Source organism: Lagenorhynchus albirostris, chromosome 15 (genome assembly GCF_949774975.1).
Source record: "Lagenorhynchus albirostris chromosome 15, mLagAlb1.1, whole genome shotgun sequence".
Lineage (NCBI taxonomy): Eukaryota > Metazoa > Chordata > Mammalia > Artiodactyla > Delphinidae > Lagenorhynchus > Lagenorhynchus albirostris.
In genome coordinates, this window is record NC_083109.1 from 45,725,172 (window position 1) to 45,738,982 (window position 13,811).

Here is a 13,811-nt window from a genome sequence, read left to right on the forward strand (position 1 = left end):
GTGACATGTAGGAGAGAAAGAGACTTTAAATTCAATGAAACTTAGATTTGGAAAAATTGAGTGCACTTGAGAAAAAAAGTTATAAAAGTATATATTTTAAAAAGCTATATGTATTCACGCAGGTATGTGTAGAGATATGGTACAACCTTTAGAATGACAAGCTCCTCACACAAAATAATAAATAGAGATACCATTTTGCTTAAAATTCAAAGCATTCTTTTTTTCCTATAAAAGAACCATTTCATTACATTCCAAGACATGTAAAAAATGTCAGATATTGTTCAATGGAAATGCTATTATATTCTAAAAAGTTTAAACTTTCTGTGTAAGCAAGATATACAAGTAAACTTGTTATCACAATAAAGAATATATTTCAATATTGCCCTTGTTTCCCATATCATGTATTTATTTTAATATTTACTCTAAAAATAATTTTTATGGACTTCCCTGGTGGCACAGTGGTTAAGAATCTGCCTGCCAATGCAGGGGACACGGGTTCGAGCTCTGATCTGGGAAGATCCCACATGCCACGGAGCAACTAAGCCCACGTGCCACAATTACTGCGCCTGCACTCTAGAGCCTGCGAGCCACAACTACTGAGCCCGTGAACCACAACTACTGAAGCCTGCGCACCTAGAGCTCGGGCTCCGCAACAAGAGAAGCCACCGCAATGAGAAACCGGCACACCGCAACAAAGAGTAGCCCCTGCTTGCCGCAACCAGAGAAAGCCTGCCAGCAGCAATGAAGACCCAACACAACCAAAAAATAATTAATTAATTAATTTAAAAAATAAATACATAAAAATAATTTTTAAAACATAGAAAAATTTAAATTTCTAGCTTAAGTTCATAATCCTAGGGTGAGAGAGTTGTGCCATACTGGTCAATTTTCATACTTTTACCCCTTTGGTGTAGCCTAACGTTATTATCCCCTAGAAGGGGAGGTTTCTAGTTTTTCTTTTTGTTTTTTAAGAACCATTTAATTGGCCCTTATTATTATGATGATTCCAACAACAATCATGTCTTAACACCCTCTACTCATTCTCACATTGTACTAAAAATCATTTAAATTTAAAATGTATTCATTGGTCAGAAAACTATTTTCAATCTAAAAATCTGAGTATCAGGAAAGAGTGACTCAAGATTTTTTTAATAGGAGTTAAACTGCAAGGAATTTGCATTTGTGAAGAAATTATGAAAGGATGAGGTGGGGGGTTGTCCAGTTCTCTAGTCTCTTCCTCCTGTCCTCCCAAGGAGAGAGAGTCCCACTCCCCTCGGCCCTAGCTGCATTTCAGCACACCAGGGAAAGAGCTGAGGGTTAAGAGACGGAGGCTTGGCGGGGAGGCATGTGGGTATTGTGGAAACCCTCCTCTCTGCCATCCCCCGTTGCAGGAGGAGGAGGGAGAAATAACAAAGTCATATAAATACAAGTGTAAAATTATCATAAGAGACTCATAATAATTGAAATGAACATTCAAAAACACAGAGTCTTTTAGAAGGACTAAAAAGAAACCAAATTTCAGAAATTGGCAAACATTTTAAAAATAATTTTTTTAAAACTTTGTGTTTCATCTTTGTAACAGTTTTGCTTCCTCTTTATAATCATAAATTTTGCTACAAAATACTAGTATCCTGACCTGCTTCATTTTATTCCTTCCCAACTGCAAAGACAATATTTTAAAGCTACTTTCCAAAAGTGAGAATTTTACTAATCAAATTATTTCACAACTATTTTAAACTAATCACAAATGTAGCAAGTGTCTCATTTCTAAAAGGCACTTATCTTCTTGAGTGTCAAGCAGAAAGTTATATTTTCAAACACAGTTTTTCTTTATAAGGAAATTCAGGATACATTAGAAATCTACTTGCCACCTTAGAAAAACAACATTTCCCTTTAAGTAACTGACTGGTTTCTCAAAGTCTCTCAGGCCCCTTTCTCTGAGCTCCTGTCTGACAACAGCAAATCCTCTATCTGGGGAAGGCTCCTACTTCAGAGTTGTTTTTGCCAAATAATTTTGGCCCTAAGGTTAACAAACACATGAGAAATTTTCATTAACTACCACATTTTTGTCAGAAAGCTGAGATTCTACTGAATCTTTTTATCTAGGAAATGTTTCTATATGTCTGCCACAGCCCATTTATTAAGTTTTCAGTGGTGTGATACATAAAATTACAAAAACCTAAACTGTGAAAAGAGCAAGGTATCAAACTATATGCTACCCCCTGTGTGTAAAATGGCAGTATGCTTCAAGATGTACAGACTATGCCAGAAGAAACAGGTAATAGTGCCTCTGAGGAGGGAAAATGGGAGGCTTGAGGGAAAGTGGGAGGATGGGAAGGGGAGGAACATCTCTTTTCACTTTGTTCTCTTTGGTAGTATTTGGTTTTGGGGTTTTTTTTCTGAGTGCCGGCATTGTTTTTAAGGAAAGAAAAAAACCAACAAGAAAACATTTCTCAGAAACGTATTTCCTATGAAATCCAATTTCACAAGTCAATAGTATTCAAGAATCTACTGAGTATAAATTTCCATACATAATTTAGGCAGACAACAATATGATGAAATGAATTTGATAAAGAGCTTTAATGGAGCATCAATTGGATTATTCTAATTTGTATCTGTATATAAATGTAGATACACATCCTCCAGACTACACCTATTTCCAGAATCATCTGCACACATCCAAACAGTGTTTCCAGCATGAAGTTATGTAATTTCTGGAATGAAACACAAACAAATGACAGGGAAAAATGTTGAAGATTGTGGATTTTTTTTCCAGAACTGTTCACCTCCAGTAAAGGAGAACTAATTAGGGTATCAAGTTCCCAAGCAGCCACAAAGTGACTATCTGCAGAGAGCCCCGAGATATGATAAAGTGCTTTTTTATTTAAAGGTGGGAACTTTCCAGATGTAAATGAACTTGTAGCAGGACCCACTACAGCTGAAAAACAAAATAAGCAACAAATTGTAGTTTAACCACTCAATGTGAACTGCTACCCTAAAGTTCTATAAAAATATTACACAAGATGAAATGTATAGCCTGAAAACAGAATAAATAATAATTGTCTAAAAAAAACTATAATTGTAAACACTTTTGCACTTTGGGTAACTCAACAACACAAATGAAGACTGTGATAATAGGTTTCACTTCTAAAACATGTTTCGACGTGAAAACTAAAATATAACGGTTCACAAATGACTTTTATATCCATAGATGTTATAAAAACTACTTTTACTTACTCTCTTGTCTCTGAGGAAAGTTTGAAAGGAAAGACTTCTTACTATTTTTAAGAGAATCAAGTAAACAATACAATTTGAATGAAACCAGAACTTAAAAACCAAACTGCAGTTTTTAAGATTCTAGCAACTACTTAAATACATACGATACATGAATACTTCATTGTAGTAAATCACTAATTTAAAAAAATTAAGTAGGCAATTCCAGTGCAGGTGAGGATGAAGACCTAGCCCAAGTGTTTCAAGCTGAGGAAAGACCTGTAGAAGTAGTGTGGTGCAAAAACTGTAGCAATACTAATCTTACTAAGTCAGCAACTGACATCTGGAAACAATCATGATACCTTGTCTTTTGGATCTTTCAGTATTTTAAAATACTAATACTCTACACACTTGCCTGGTTGACACTTTCTTCCCATAGGTGAATACTGGTCCCTCCCCCCCAACACCCACCCCCAGATTCTTTGCAAAACTCACTAAAATAAACAAAACAATGATTAAAATAATAAGAGCAAAACCATGGAAGACATTTCAACCAAAGCACTGAAACCAAACAAGGAAATGGTAACTGTTCTTCCCTTCAAGACTGTGTACTATTAGGTTTTATGTTCTATCAGGTTAAACTGGAATTGTTTTCATACATCCTGTTCTTCTTTTTCTAAACAATAAAATCTTGCTTAAGAAAGCACTCTCCTTGTTTTTCTTTCTCCTGCCCCAGTCTCCAGGAAAACTTAAAAACTGCATCTTCATTTCCCTGGTTGTTTCATTTTTTTAACTGCAGGGCTGTTTTAAAAATTTAGTCAGTATGCTTCTCACACTTCTTTTGTCTTATTCTTTGTGGTGTTCAGCATTCAGAGGAAAGTTCACAATGTCTAAGTTCTTTGCTATGCAGGTAAATATGCAAATCAAAGGATGACAAAGTTTTTTTTAGAATCAGTTTATCTACAGTATTTTTCAAGAGAAACTACCATTTTCACCTGATCTGTGCATCCATTTCATAATCCTTGAGCAGGTTATATTTTTCATAAAACAATAAAAAGACCCATTTCGAATAGCTAGAAATATTTGGATTTTCGCGGTGTTTTCTTTCTCTTCTTTTTGATCATTGTAGTGATAGGCCAGTAATCCCTAAGTTGGATATTTGTACTCGGGCGGATGCGGGGGAAAAAAAGTGGGGGGGGGGAAGAAACCTGTAAAGAACTTTGCAGGTGCAAGCTGAACAGGAAACATTCGAAAGATAAAAATGTACCCTCTTTCCCTTACCCGACCTCCATCCCCACAGAGAAGAAACAGAATACTTACAAGTTAGCATCTGTGTATTTGTATCTCTATGTGTTTTCTCTCTTCTTTGGATTTGGATACTTTGAGCTAATTTGGAAGTGCCCGTTTGGTTGTCCACAAAATGATGCTTGAGAATCTAAGGATGCATAAATTAGAAGCCCTACAAAGGCACAGAACGGTCACTGTACCTCACTCTTTATGCGCTCTTATGGTGGGACCCAAGAGCCTTTCCTTTTCTCTTCCTTTTTTTTTTTTTTTTTACACTTTAAATGATGGAGCGAGTGAGAGGCTGGTAGCTAGAGACGAATAGGCGAGCCCTGCACCATCCCCCCCTCAACTTAACACCACATACCCCCTCCCCAATTACACTGGACTTTGCTACGAAGTCAGTAGTTTTAGGAAAACTGGGGTCTGGATCGGCAGAGGCGCGGAATCCTTCACTTCAAGCCTCGACGCCGGCCTCGGAGTTTCTATTTCTGGTGCTCCAGGGTTGGGATAACGGCCGGGATGGAGGCGGGAAGCATGGAGAAAGCAAAGGGGAGTGATCTTTTCAAGAAACACCCAACTACCCCTTTACCTTTTTTGTCTCCACTATGGGGAGGTGGGGGGCCGAGAGAAAAAGATGTCAATGACCATTGTTTGCTCGTGTGCGATGTTGCTCCGCCCCCCGAGTCTGTCGTAAACCTGGCGCGGGACTAAAATAAACCCCAGATCCCGCAGCTCCGGGGGCTCGCCGCGCCGCCGACTCCTGGTCACAGGCGCTGCCGCCCCGGCCCAGGTGGCGGCGACCCACGGCCGCCGCGTCCCGCCCGCCCCGGCCCCCCCTACCTGGCCGTCCGCCGAGCCATGTCGTTGAGCCCCAAGCACACGACGCCCTTCTCCGTGTCCGACATCCTGAGCCCCATCGAGGAGACCTACAAGAAGTTCGGCGGCGCCATGGACGGTGCACCGCCCGGCCTGGGGGCGCCTCTGGGGGTCGCGGCCGCCGCCTACCGCGCGCCGCCGACCGGGCCCTCCTCGCAAGCGGCGGCCGTGGCGGGCATGCAGCCCCCGCACGCCATGGCGGGCCACAACGCGGCGGCGGCGGCAGCAGCGGCGGCGGCGGCGGCGGCGGCGGCCGCCACCTACCACATGCCGCCCGGCGTCCCGCAGTTCCCGCACGGCGCCATGGGTGGCTACTGCAACGGCGGCCTGGGCAACATGGGCGAGCTGCCCGCCTACACGGACGGCATGCGGAGCGGCGCGGCCGCCGCGGCCACCGGCTGGTACGGCGCCAACCCGGACCCGCGCTTCTCGTCAAGTGAGCGGGGCCGGGAACGCGGGACGGAGGGCAGCGGACCGCGCGGGCTTTTCCCGCCACAGTCCGAGGCGCGGGGGGCGCTGGGACCGGGCTCGGAGCGCGCGGGGTGTCCTGGGACCCTGAGCGCGCGGGGGGCGCTGGGACCCGGCCGGGGTCGCGCGGGGCGTCCTGGGCCCCTGCGCGCGCGGGGGGTGCTGGGCCCCTGGGCGCGCGGGGCGTCCTGGGACCCGCCGGGGCCACGCCGGCGTCGCGGCTGCAGCGGTGTGAAGCGAGCTGGGTGGCGGCTGACTGGCATTCCTTTTGGGCCCCTCCCCAGTCTCCAGGTTCATGGGGCCGTCAGCGGGAGTGAACGTGGCCGGCATGGGGTCGCTACCGGGCATCGCGGACGCCGCCAAGTCGCTGGCGCCCCTGCATACGGCGGCGGCGGCGCCGCCGCGGAGGAAGCGCCGCGTGCTGTTCTCGCAGGCGCAGGTCTACGAGCTGGAGCGGCGCTTCAAGCAGCAGAAGTACTTATCGGCGCCCGAGCGCGAGCACCTGGCCAGCATGATCCACTTGACGCCTACGCAGGTCAAGATCTGGTTCCAGAACCACCGGTACAAGATGAAGCGGCAGGCCAAGGACAAGGCGGCGCAGCAGCTGCAGCAGGAGGTCGGCCTGGGCCCGCCGCCGCCGTCCCCGCGCCGCGTGGCCGTGCCCGTGCTGGTCAAGGACGGCAAGCCCTGCCAGAACGGCGCGGCCACGCCGACGCCCGGCCAGGCCGGCCCGCAACCGCCCGCGCCGACGCCCGCGCCCGAGCTGGAGGAGCTGTCGCCCAGCCCGCCCGCGCTGCACGGCCCGGGGGGAGGCCTGGCGGCCCTGGACGCGGCGGCTGGGGACTACGGCGGCGGCGCGCTGGGCGCCAACCTGCTCTATGGCAGGACGTGGTGACGGCGCGGGCCGGGCGGGGTCCCTCGTGACGCCTGAGGGTCGGCTTGGACCGACGGCGGACGCGGAGCTCGCAAACGGACGGACGGGTCGTGGAGGCGGGCGGGCGCGGAACCTTACTATTGGGTGTGGGGACGCGACAGCCCCAGGATCGAATCACGAGCATCGCGCCAGGGGGCTTTGAGGTGGTTGAGGTGGTTATTTCCTCTTTCCAGAGGTTCCTAAATTATGTGAAAAGCCGGCCGAATCCAGATCCACCACGTTCCTAACCAAAGCTCTCAGAGTTTTAAACGTTGGAGACTTCGTTGGTGTTTGTTGCTCTAAAAACCAACCCAGCTTTAGCAATGAATTCTTCTTGGAGTGGAACTTACCTTGGGAGATTAATTTTCGAATCCCCCTCCCCTTAAGTGCAATTTCATTAATGTTTGATGGAAAGTAAATTTAATTGTAGCTCAAGGTGGATCATGCACATAGCAACATTATTGCAGAGGAGTTATTGCCATTTACAGAAATGGAATAAACTTAATCAAAATATCGCTTATACGAATTGATATAGCTTTTTAAATTTAATGCTGTTTTTTAAATGTTTTGATCATTATTTGGCAATGAGTGTTTGTATATTACCCTAAAAGAGGATTTTCCCCCTAATATGCAGTTCATCAAAAGAAAGAAGGGTTGTAAGCTACTTTTTATATGGAAACTGGTCTCCCCAATGAATGGATAAAATAAATGACACCCTGTCTTTCTGTAGACATGTTATTTACTCTTTCTAAGGTATTTGCTTATCTTAATTTGAATACCGTGATAAAACACTAGAACAAGTAAGCAAAATTGCTAAGATAGACATCAATTAATTAACCTGTTGGAAAGCATGTCAAGAAGAGAATAAGGTGATTTACTGAATTGTAATCAGTATGTAAAGAATAAGTAACTAAAATATTTATAATTTTTTCATATTTAGAACTTAATAGGGGTTACACACCGATTTTGTTGGTGTTTTCTTGTACAAATAATGTATTTACTCTTTAATATGATGATTTATATTTCCTGTGTTTCAAAAGGATATTTAAATATAACTTAAAAGAACCTTAAGTACTTTTTTTTTGGTAAGAGTCAAATGGTCATTTATTTTACACTAAGTTGTATAGGTTTTTTTTTTTTTTTAACACTACTTGGCATGATGTGACAACACAGCTCAGTTGACTCATGATTTAAAGAACTGGTAGCGGAGTAAAAATATTAAAAAGCTGAAGAACGTGAGCTTATGAAATGAAGAAAAATTAAAGACGTTAACATGGATAAAACGTGATTTATAAATGACCAAAACATCTACCAGAGACCTTAAAGCTCTTCTACATTTGAAGTTTTAGAATTATAGTTTGAAGCAAAACATTTTATTTAACTTCACTGTTTGGGTATTTTTCTGAATGTGCAAAGTGCATTCTTTAAGAAGGTGTTTTAAAAGTTGCACTTTCTCTAAATGTATTTTATATAGTAAATAATAATAATAGTAATTAAAAACTCCAGTTCCTTCCACAAAAAGAAAAAAAAAACCCGAAACACTAAAGAAGCAAGTGGATCAGCCTTTATCAAGGGGCTGTGAATGCATTTTTGTAAAATGATAACTGATTTTTAAAACATTTTACATAAAAAAATAAGCAGAAAAAATAGTATGACAATGGTGCAATACACCTGAAGGAAATTTTCCCAGTTTGGGTTTTTGCATACTAATAAAATTGACTTTCAAAATATTAGCCAAGCTAGCATAACTATTACTGATGTGCCACATTTCAAAATGCTTGTTTATATTGATCGGATTCCTTCAAATTCTGAAATTTTACTTCTAGAAAACATGTTCTAAAAGTTCACATGGTTTGTGATTTTTTTTTTTTTTTTTTTTTTACAGCCCAATACTCAACAAAAGCAAGAATAGCTTATGGGACTAAGGGGTCCAAGTAACATATTTAAAGAAAATAAATCTTCGTGGACAGTTTTTTCCTTGCTAATTTCTGGAACAAAAAATCCCTTAGACTAAGGGAACTCTCTATCAAAAAGACCATTAAGAAGAAACAGCCTTCTTTATACAATATTTTCTGAAAGTGTATTTGGTACAGGCATATCTTTTTCCTTTCAATGTTCCTTTAAATAGTAAAGGACCCAAGCCAGAAGTAATTGCTGCAGAGGGCTTAACATTCTATACCCAGAAACTTACTGAGTTTATGTGTGCACATCCTGAAATTAGGACAAGGTTTGATTTTGAAACATTAAAATAGAAAATGTTTTTATTATAGAATTCCACATTCTGATTAATGCAAAACAAGAGCTTTTTTCTTCTTTTGCAATTAATGCTTTGCAGATCTTTTATAAAAACACAAACGGCCAGACTAGGTGAAACTCATTAACTGAAGAGGAGGATAAGTGTCTTCACGACCAAGAGGGAGGGCTGGCGCAGGGTCTAAGTGGAACAAAGCCCCTCCAAAGTTTCGCAGAGGCCACAGTAAAACGCGGTTTCAGAAATGCTAACTGCAGATGTGACACTTTCCTAAATGTTTTGGAGTTTTACAGCATTCTAACGTATTTTTTCCAATTGAGGCACAGAAACCAAGATCCAGAATCAAAGTTGCAGAGAGGAACGGCAGGGATTGCAGGTACTTTTCTGAAATCTGTGTTGGGATGTAAATTAAAGCGGGGGGTGTGTGTGTATGTGTGTGTGAGCGCAATGTTGAAGGATACAGGAAGGGTGTTTTGTATATGGAAGGGGGGATGGTGTGTGAAACCCAGTTGTCTTCTATTTAAGGCTTTGCTTAGAACTAAAACCTAATGGTCAGAACAAGTAAGTCAATCAGACTTTTATCAACACAGATGTTGTGTTCAAACTCCATTCTGCTATCGACTGTTTACTTTCAATTTAAAGCAAATCAGAGACTCAATCCTGTTCACTAAATGCAAGCAACTTCCAAAGACTTGCTTTGTTAGCTGCATTGAATACTGATGATTTATAAACTTTTAGAATAAATTGGTGAACCATAGTCACATAAAGACCCATTAATTGGATTTTTAGCTATGAATTTGTGCATCAGATAGTGCACTGTGTAGTGGCAGTATAAATTTCAGATGTAGTTCAAAGCATGAATGATACTGCCCAACTGTTTAATATAACACGTTAGTGTGGACAAAACCCTGTATATTAATTACTAGTCCAGTTTTTTAAAATAACTGCTACTTGCCATGCCCAAATACAATGAGACAGGGCAGTAGGATACATTTTATTAAAACTGAATTAAATAAATAGACTTTTGCTAGTGAGAATTGGTGAGCATCTGGACAAGATTCAAAGAAGACTTGAAGTCAGGAATTCGCTCTCTCCAGTAAGTATTAAGATAACTTTGTGATTTTAAGATCACTTTTATGTCATTATTTTTAAGCCTGGAGGTAAGCTTAAATGGAAGCTTCTGAAAGAGGTGTTTTGGTTTCATTTGTCTTTGCTTTAGAATGTGTACCTGCAGTTGAATGAAATGCCTTTTATTTCAGTTTCTAAATTCCATGTAACCTCTTATTTCAGTAGTTGCTTAAATGATTTCTAATAAAAGTTTAACCACAAATTTGCCCAAGTCTAAGTTGTGCAAGCTATTTTCGAGTAGTGAATAGCTCCATTCCCATTTCACACACACAAATTAAAGCATGTTCCTCTTTGGCCCTCGTGCATGTATACGGTGTCAGACAACAAGCAACGCAGGCATTCACTTCACCCCGAGTGGGGCGTTTGCTACTTCATTAGTTTTACTTTTTTCCCGGTTAGAAGTAGCAGAGCCGTCGCTCGCGGGCACGCGTCCGGTGGGTCGGCTCCAGGCCGCCCTGGGGGCGGGTAGCGGCGCCGACGAGCGGGATGCAGCCGGGGCCGCAAGCCGCCTGTGAACCGGGCGTCCAGGTGACTTCGGAGAATGTCTACATTCTAATTTCGAAGCAAAGCGAAATTCGCTTACGTTCAGGCTTGGAACTTAAATCAGCAGCCTCGGGAGAGGACCCTTTCCGCTCTTTCCGTCCAGGTCCCGGTATTCGAACGCGTGCGGAGCTGAGACGACGCTGGCCTGGCGGAGAAGCTGCGGCGCGGGGTCCGGCCGGGGATCCGGGCTAGGATGCCGGGTTCCCCGAGCCTCGGGGCCGCGGGCGTCCCCGCCCCCGCCGAGCGCCCCCCGAGCCCGCCCGCCCGGCCCTGGCTCGGGCTCTGCCTGCCGGTCATCTCCCCGCCTGCCTCCCCGACGCTGCACGGCGACCGGACAGAGCTTCCGATGGATGGCCGTGGGCTCTAAGGCTTTGCCTCACTGGACCCTACGGGGAAGACAGCTGCTCACCATGGGCTCTTAGCGCCGCGATGAAGTCGGGCTGTTTCCAGGTTCTAAGATTCTTACAAATCTTTAATGAGACCCTGAAAAAACTTGGCCCTACGTAAACATACTACAGTGGAGTTAATTACATAAAATTGACCCGTTGACTTTACACCCGAACATGGAGGGGATAGTTATAGCTTTAAACATGCCATTTAAAGTTCTAAAAAGCGTGTACTTGTTGAAATAACAGGGCATTTTTCTGGGAGATTCAAACGTGGGGACAAGTTAGAAAGAGATGCAGAGTACGGAGAGGGAAGGAAGCGAGGTCTCACCACCGGCTAGTGGGACTCTAGCCGGCTTAATTTTTCCATCAGGCTTTTTGCTTAGGTGTCTTCAGAACACTTTAAACATTAATTTTCAAACTTGTTTTGATCCGTTACATGTAATGGTGAAAGAGCCAAATCAGAAAGTTATTTTAGACACACTCATGATAGCTTAAAACAAAAACTAGACCAAAATTAAAGATCTGAGAAAATATAGGTTCTGCAGAAGTGTGGGTATGGTGTACTTAGGAAGCTCTGTACACTAAGTAAGACATGTATGTGGGCTCCTTTGGAGTATGCAATACTGATTTAGGCGCTATACATTTTCAGTATTTGGAAGATAGAGAAATCTAACAGAAGGTATTATTCCCACTTTAATGTATTGTGAAGTAATATATAATGGTTGTGTTAATTCCCAGCAGAGAGACTCTTTACCTCAACAATAAAGGACCCTGCTCTATTCACCCATCATCAGCAATGAACTCAATAGCTTCAAAATACCTTCCTATCCAAGGTTTAAGGTGGGACTTTTTCTGAATAGATTTAAGATTAACAAGTGTGCCTTTGTAGAATACTAAAGCAAAAATGTCCGAGGTCAGAAAGTCAGAGAGAAACCTTACTTTACAATCTGAGGCTACAATGGAAAGGTGGAAACAAGGCAGCAAGTCTTCATACGTGTGTCTGGGTTGGTTGTGGCAAGGAAAATGCATATGGAAGTGCTGCACGTGAACTGCAAGCGTAAATGTAAGGAATTATAGTGTGCTTAGTAGCAAGAAAAAGGTAAGTACAAATTGGAATCTATTGTGAAATAATGCAAAAACCTGCCAAGGAACATTGGCAATTTAGCTAGGAATTAAACTTTTTAAGTTTTCTTTCTTCTTTCTTTCTTTCTGCCCTCCCATTGGGTTCTGTGTAGTGTTTTTTCAACTTAAGTACAACTGACCTACACCACTGTGTTACTTCCAGGTGCATATAATGATTCGATATTTCTATACATTACGAAATGATCACCACAATAAGTTGTTACCATCTGTCACCACACAAAAATAATATTATTGAATATATTCCCCATGTTGTACATTCCATCCCATGACTCATTTATTTTGTAACTGGAAGTTTGTACCTCAATCCCTCTCACCTATTTCACTCATAACCACTCCCCGGAATTTTTCAACTTTTCTTAGAGATTTAAAACCAGTCCTTAAAACTGCAGTATAAATCTAAATGAAATTTGTAAAATGTAAATAATTTATTCTCATGAAGATTTTATAATTTGCCAAATCAGTAGCAGACACATACATGGGTCGGTTGGGTTGTCTTGCTGACCATATCCTCTTAAAATCTACTTCTTCACTGATTTTCTTTTGACATCTAATTGTAGAAATAAATTGTTTTCTGATATACTGATTAAAAAACAACAAAAAGGGCTTCCCTGGTGGCGCAGTGGTTGAGAGTCCGCCTGCCGATGCAAGGTTCGTACCCCGGTCCAGGAAGATCCCACATGCCGCGGAGCAACTGGGCCCGTGAGCCATGGCCGCTGAGCCTGCGCGTCCAGAGCCTGTGCTCCACAACGGGAGAGGTCACAACAGTGAGAGGCCCGTGTACCGCAAAAAAAAATAAAAAATTAAAAAAAAAAAACCCACATGCTTGGCCAAGATTTTCAAAGTTTAAATACTGTAAAAGAAAAACAAGAGGCCAGGGTTTTAAGTTTGTTTTTTTTTTACTAAAGTCCAGAAATTTCCATATGACAAGTACATTAATGAAATGTTCCCAAAGAAATACTGAACAATATACACTCCAGTTAGCTGAGAGTTCCAGCTCAATAGTTCATACCCAATTGTGCATTAAAAATCAGCATGGATCTTAGATGATCTAGAATACCACTGTGTTTTGAAATCCACAGCTGGTTTGATTTTTGAACATAATGAAAAACCAGTATTCCTGTTCCATCAAATGTGTTTTACAAGCAATAATAAATTCAGATCCACTGTATTATGCAACACACATCTTTGGAAAGCAACATAAAACAGTGAGATCGGATCAGTAGAAATATACACAGTTAAAAGAAATACACAAAGTACTGTAGTTTTATTAAAAACTACTACTTGAGAAAGAAATCTTTCCACAAATAGCATAAAACTGTAGAATGATGAAAGGATTTGGGAAAGCTTTACAAAAGCCTAATTCCAACTGTATCTTCCTGAAGGTGGTGGCAAAGGGTATTTCCTTCCTTCTCTGGGATATCCCTGAAAAAAGAGCAAAAGAGAGAGTTTATCTTCTGGATTAACACTCCTGCAAAGAAACTAATCTTACTTCTCTGTGGAAAAACACACTATAAAGAAGGTGAATATGTCTCACAGGTATATCACATGGAAGGTCTCCTTGAACGGGTGCTTTTGGTCTGCAGCTTCATAGAAAGCTGCA

At 42.5% G+C, this 13,811-nt stretch overlaps 2 protein-coding genes across 3 annotated transcripts in view; one reads left to right on the plus strand and one right to left on the minus strand.

The window, feature by feature from the left end:
- Window positions 1–5,346: 5,346 nt before the first annotated feature.
- On the plus strand, window positions 5,347–6,739 carry NKX2-4 (NK2 homeobox 4). The gene is made up of 2 exons (XM_060124382.1): window positions 5,347–5,812; window positions 6,129–6,739. The coding sequence occupies exons 1-2, from the start codon at window positions 5,359–5,361 to the stop codon at window positions 6,737–6,739; spliced, it is 1,065 nt and encodes a 354-aa protein (XP_059980365.1). The 5' UTR covers window positions 5,347–5,358.
- A 6,349-nt stretch (window positions 6,740–13,088) lies between these two features.
- The window catches only part of XRN2 (5'-3' exoribonuclease 2), an 80,070-nt gene continuing 79,347 nt past the window's right edge, over window positions 13,089–13,811 (minus strand). For both annotated transcript variants that reach the window (XM_060125274.1, XM_060125273.1), the window contains one exon: window positions 13,089–13,633. In XM_060125274.1, the coding sequence (XP_059981257.1) occupies window positions 13,568–13,633 (66 nt within the window). In that variant the 3' untranslated portion in view covers window positions 13,089–13,567. The remainder of the gene's footprint in view (window positions 13,634–13,811) is intronic.

Bases quoted from the DNA above. Each gene is read 5' to 3' on its own strand.
- NKX2-4 (XM_060124382.1), top strand. From the start codon at position 5,359: ATGTCGTTGAGCCCCAAGCACACGACGCCCTTCTCCGTGTCCGACATC. The intron at 5,813-6,128 runs GTGAGCGGGGCC...GCCCCTCCCCAG, and splicing joins GGACCCGCGCTTCTCGTCAA to TCTCCAGGTTCATGGGGCCG.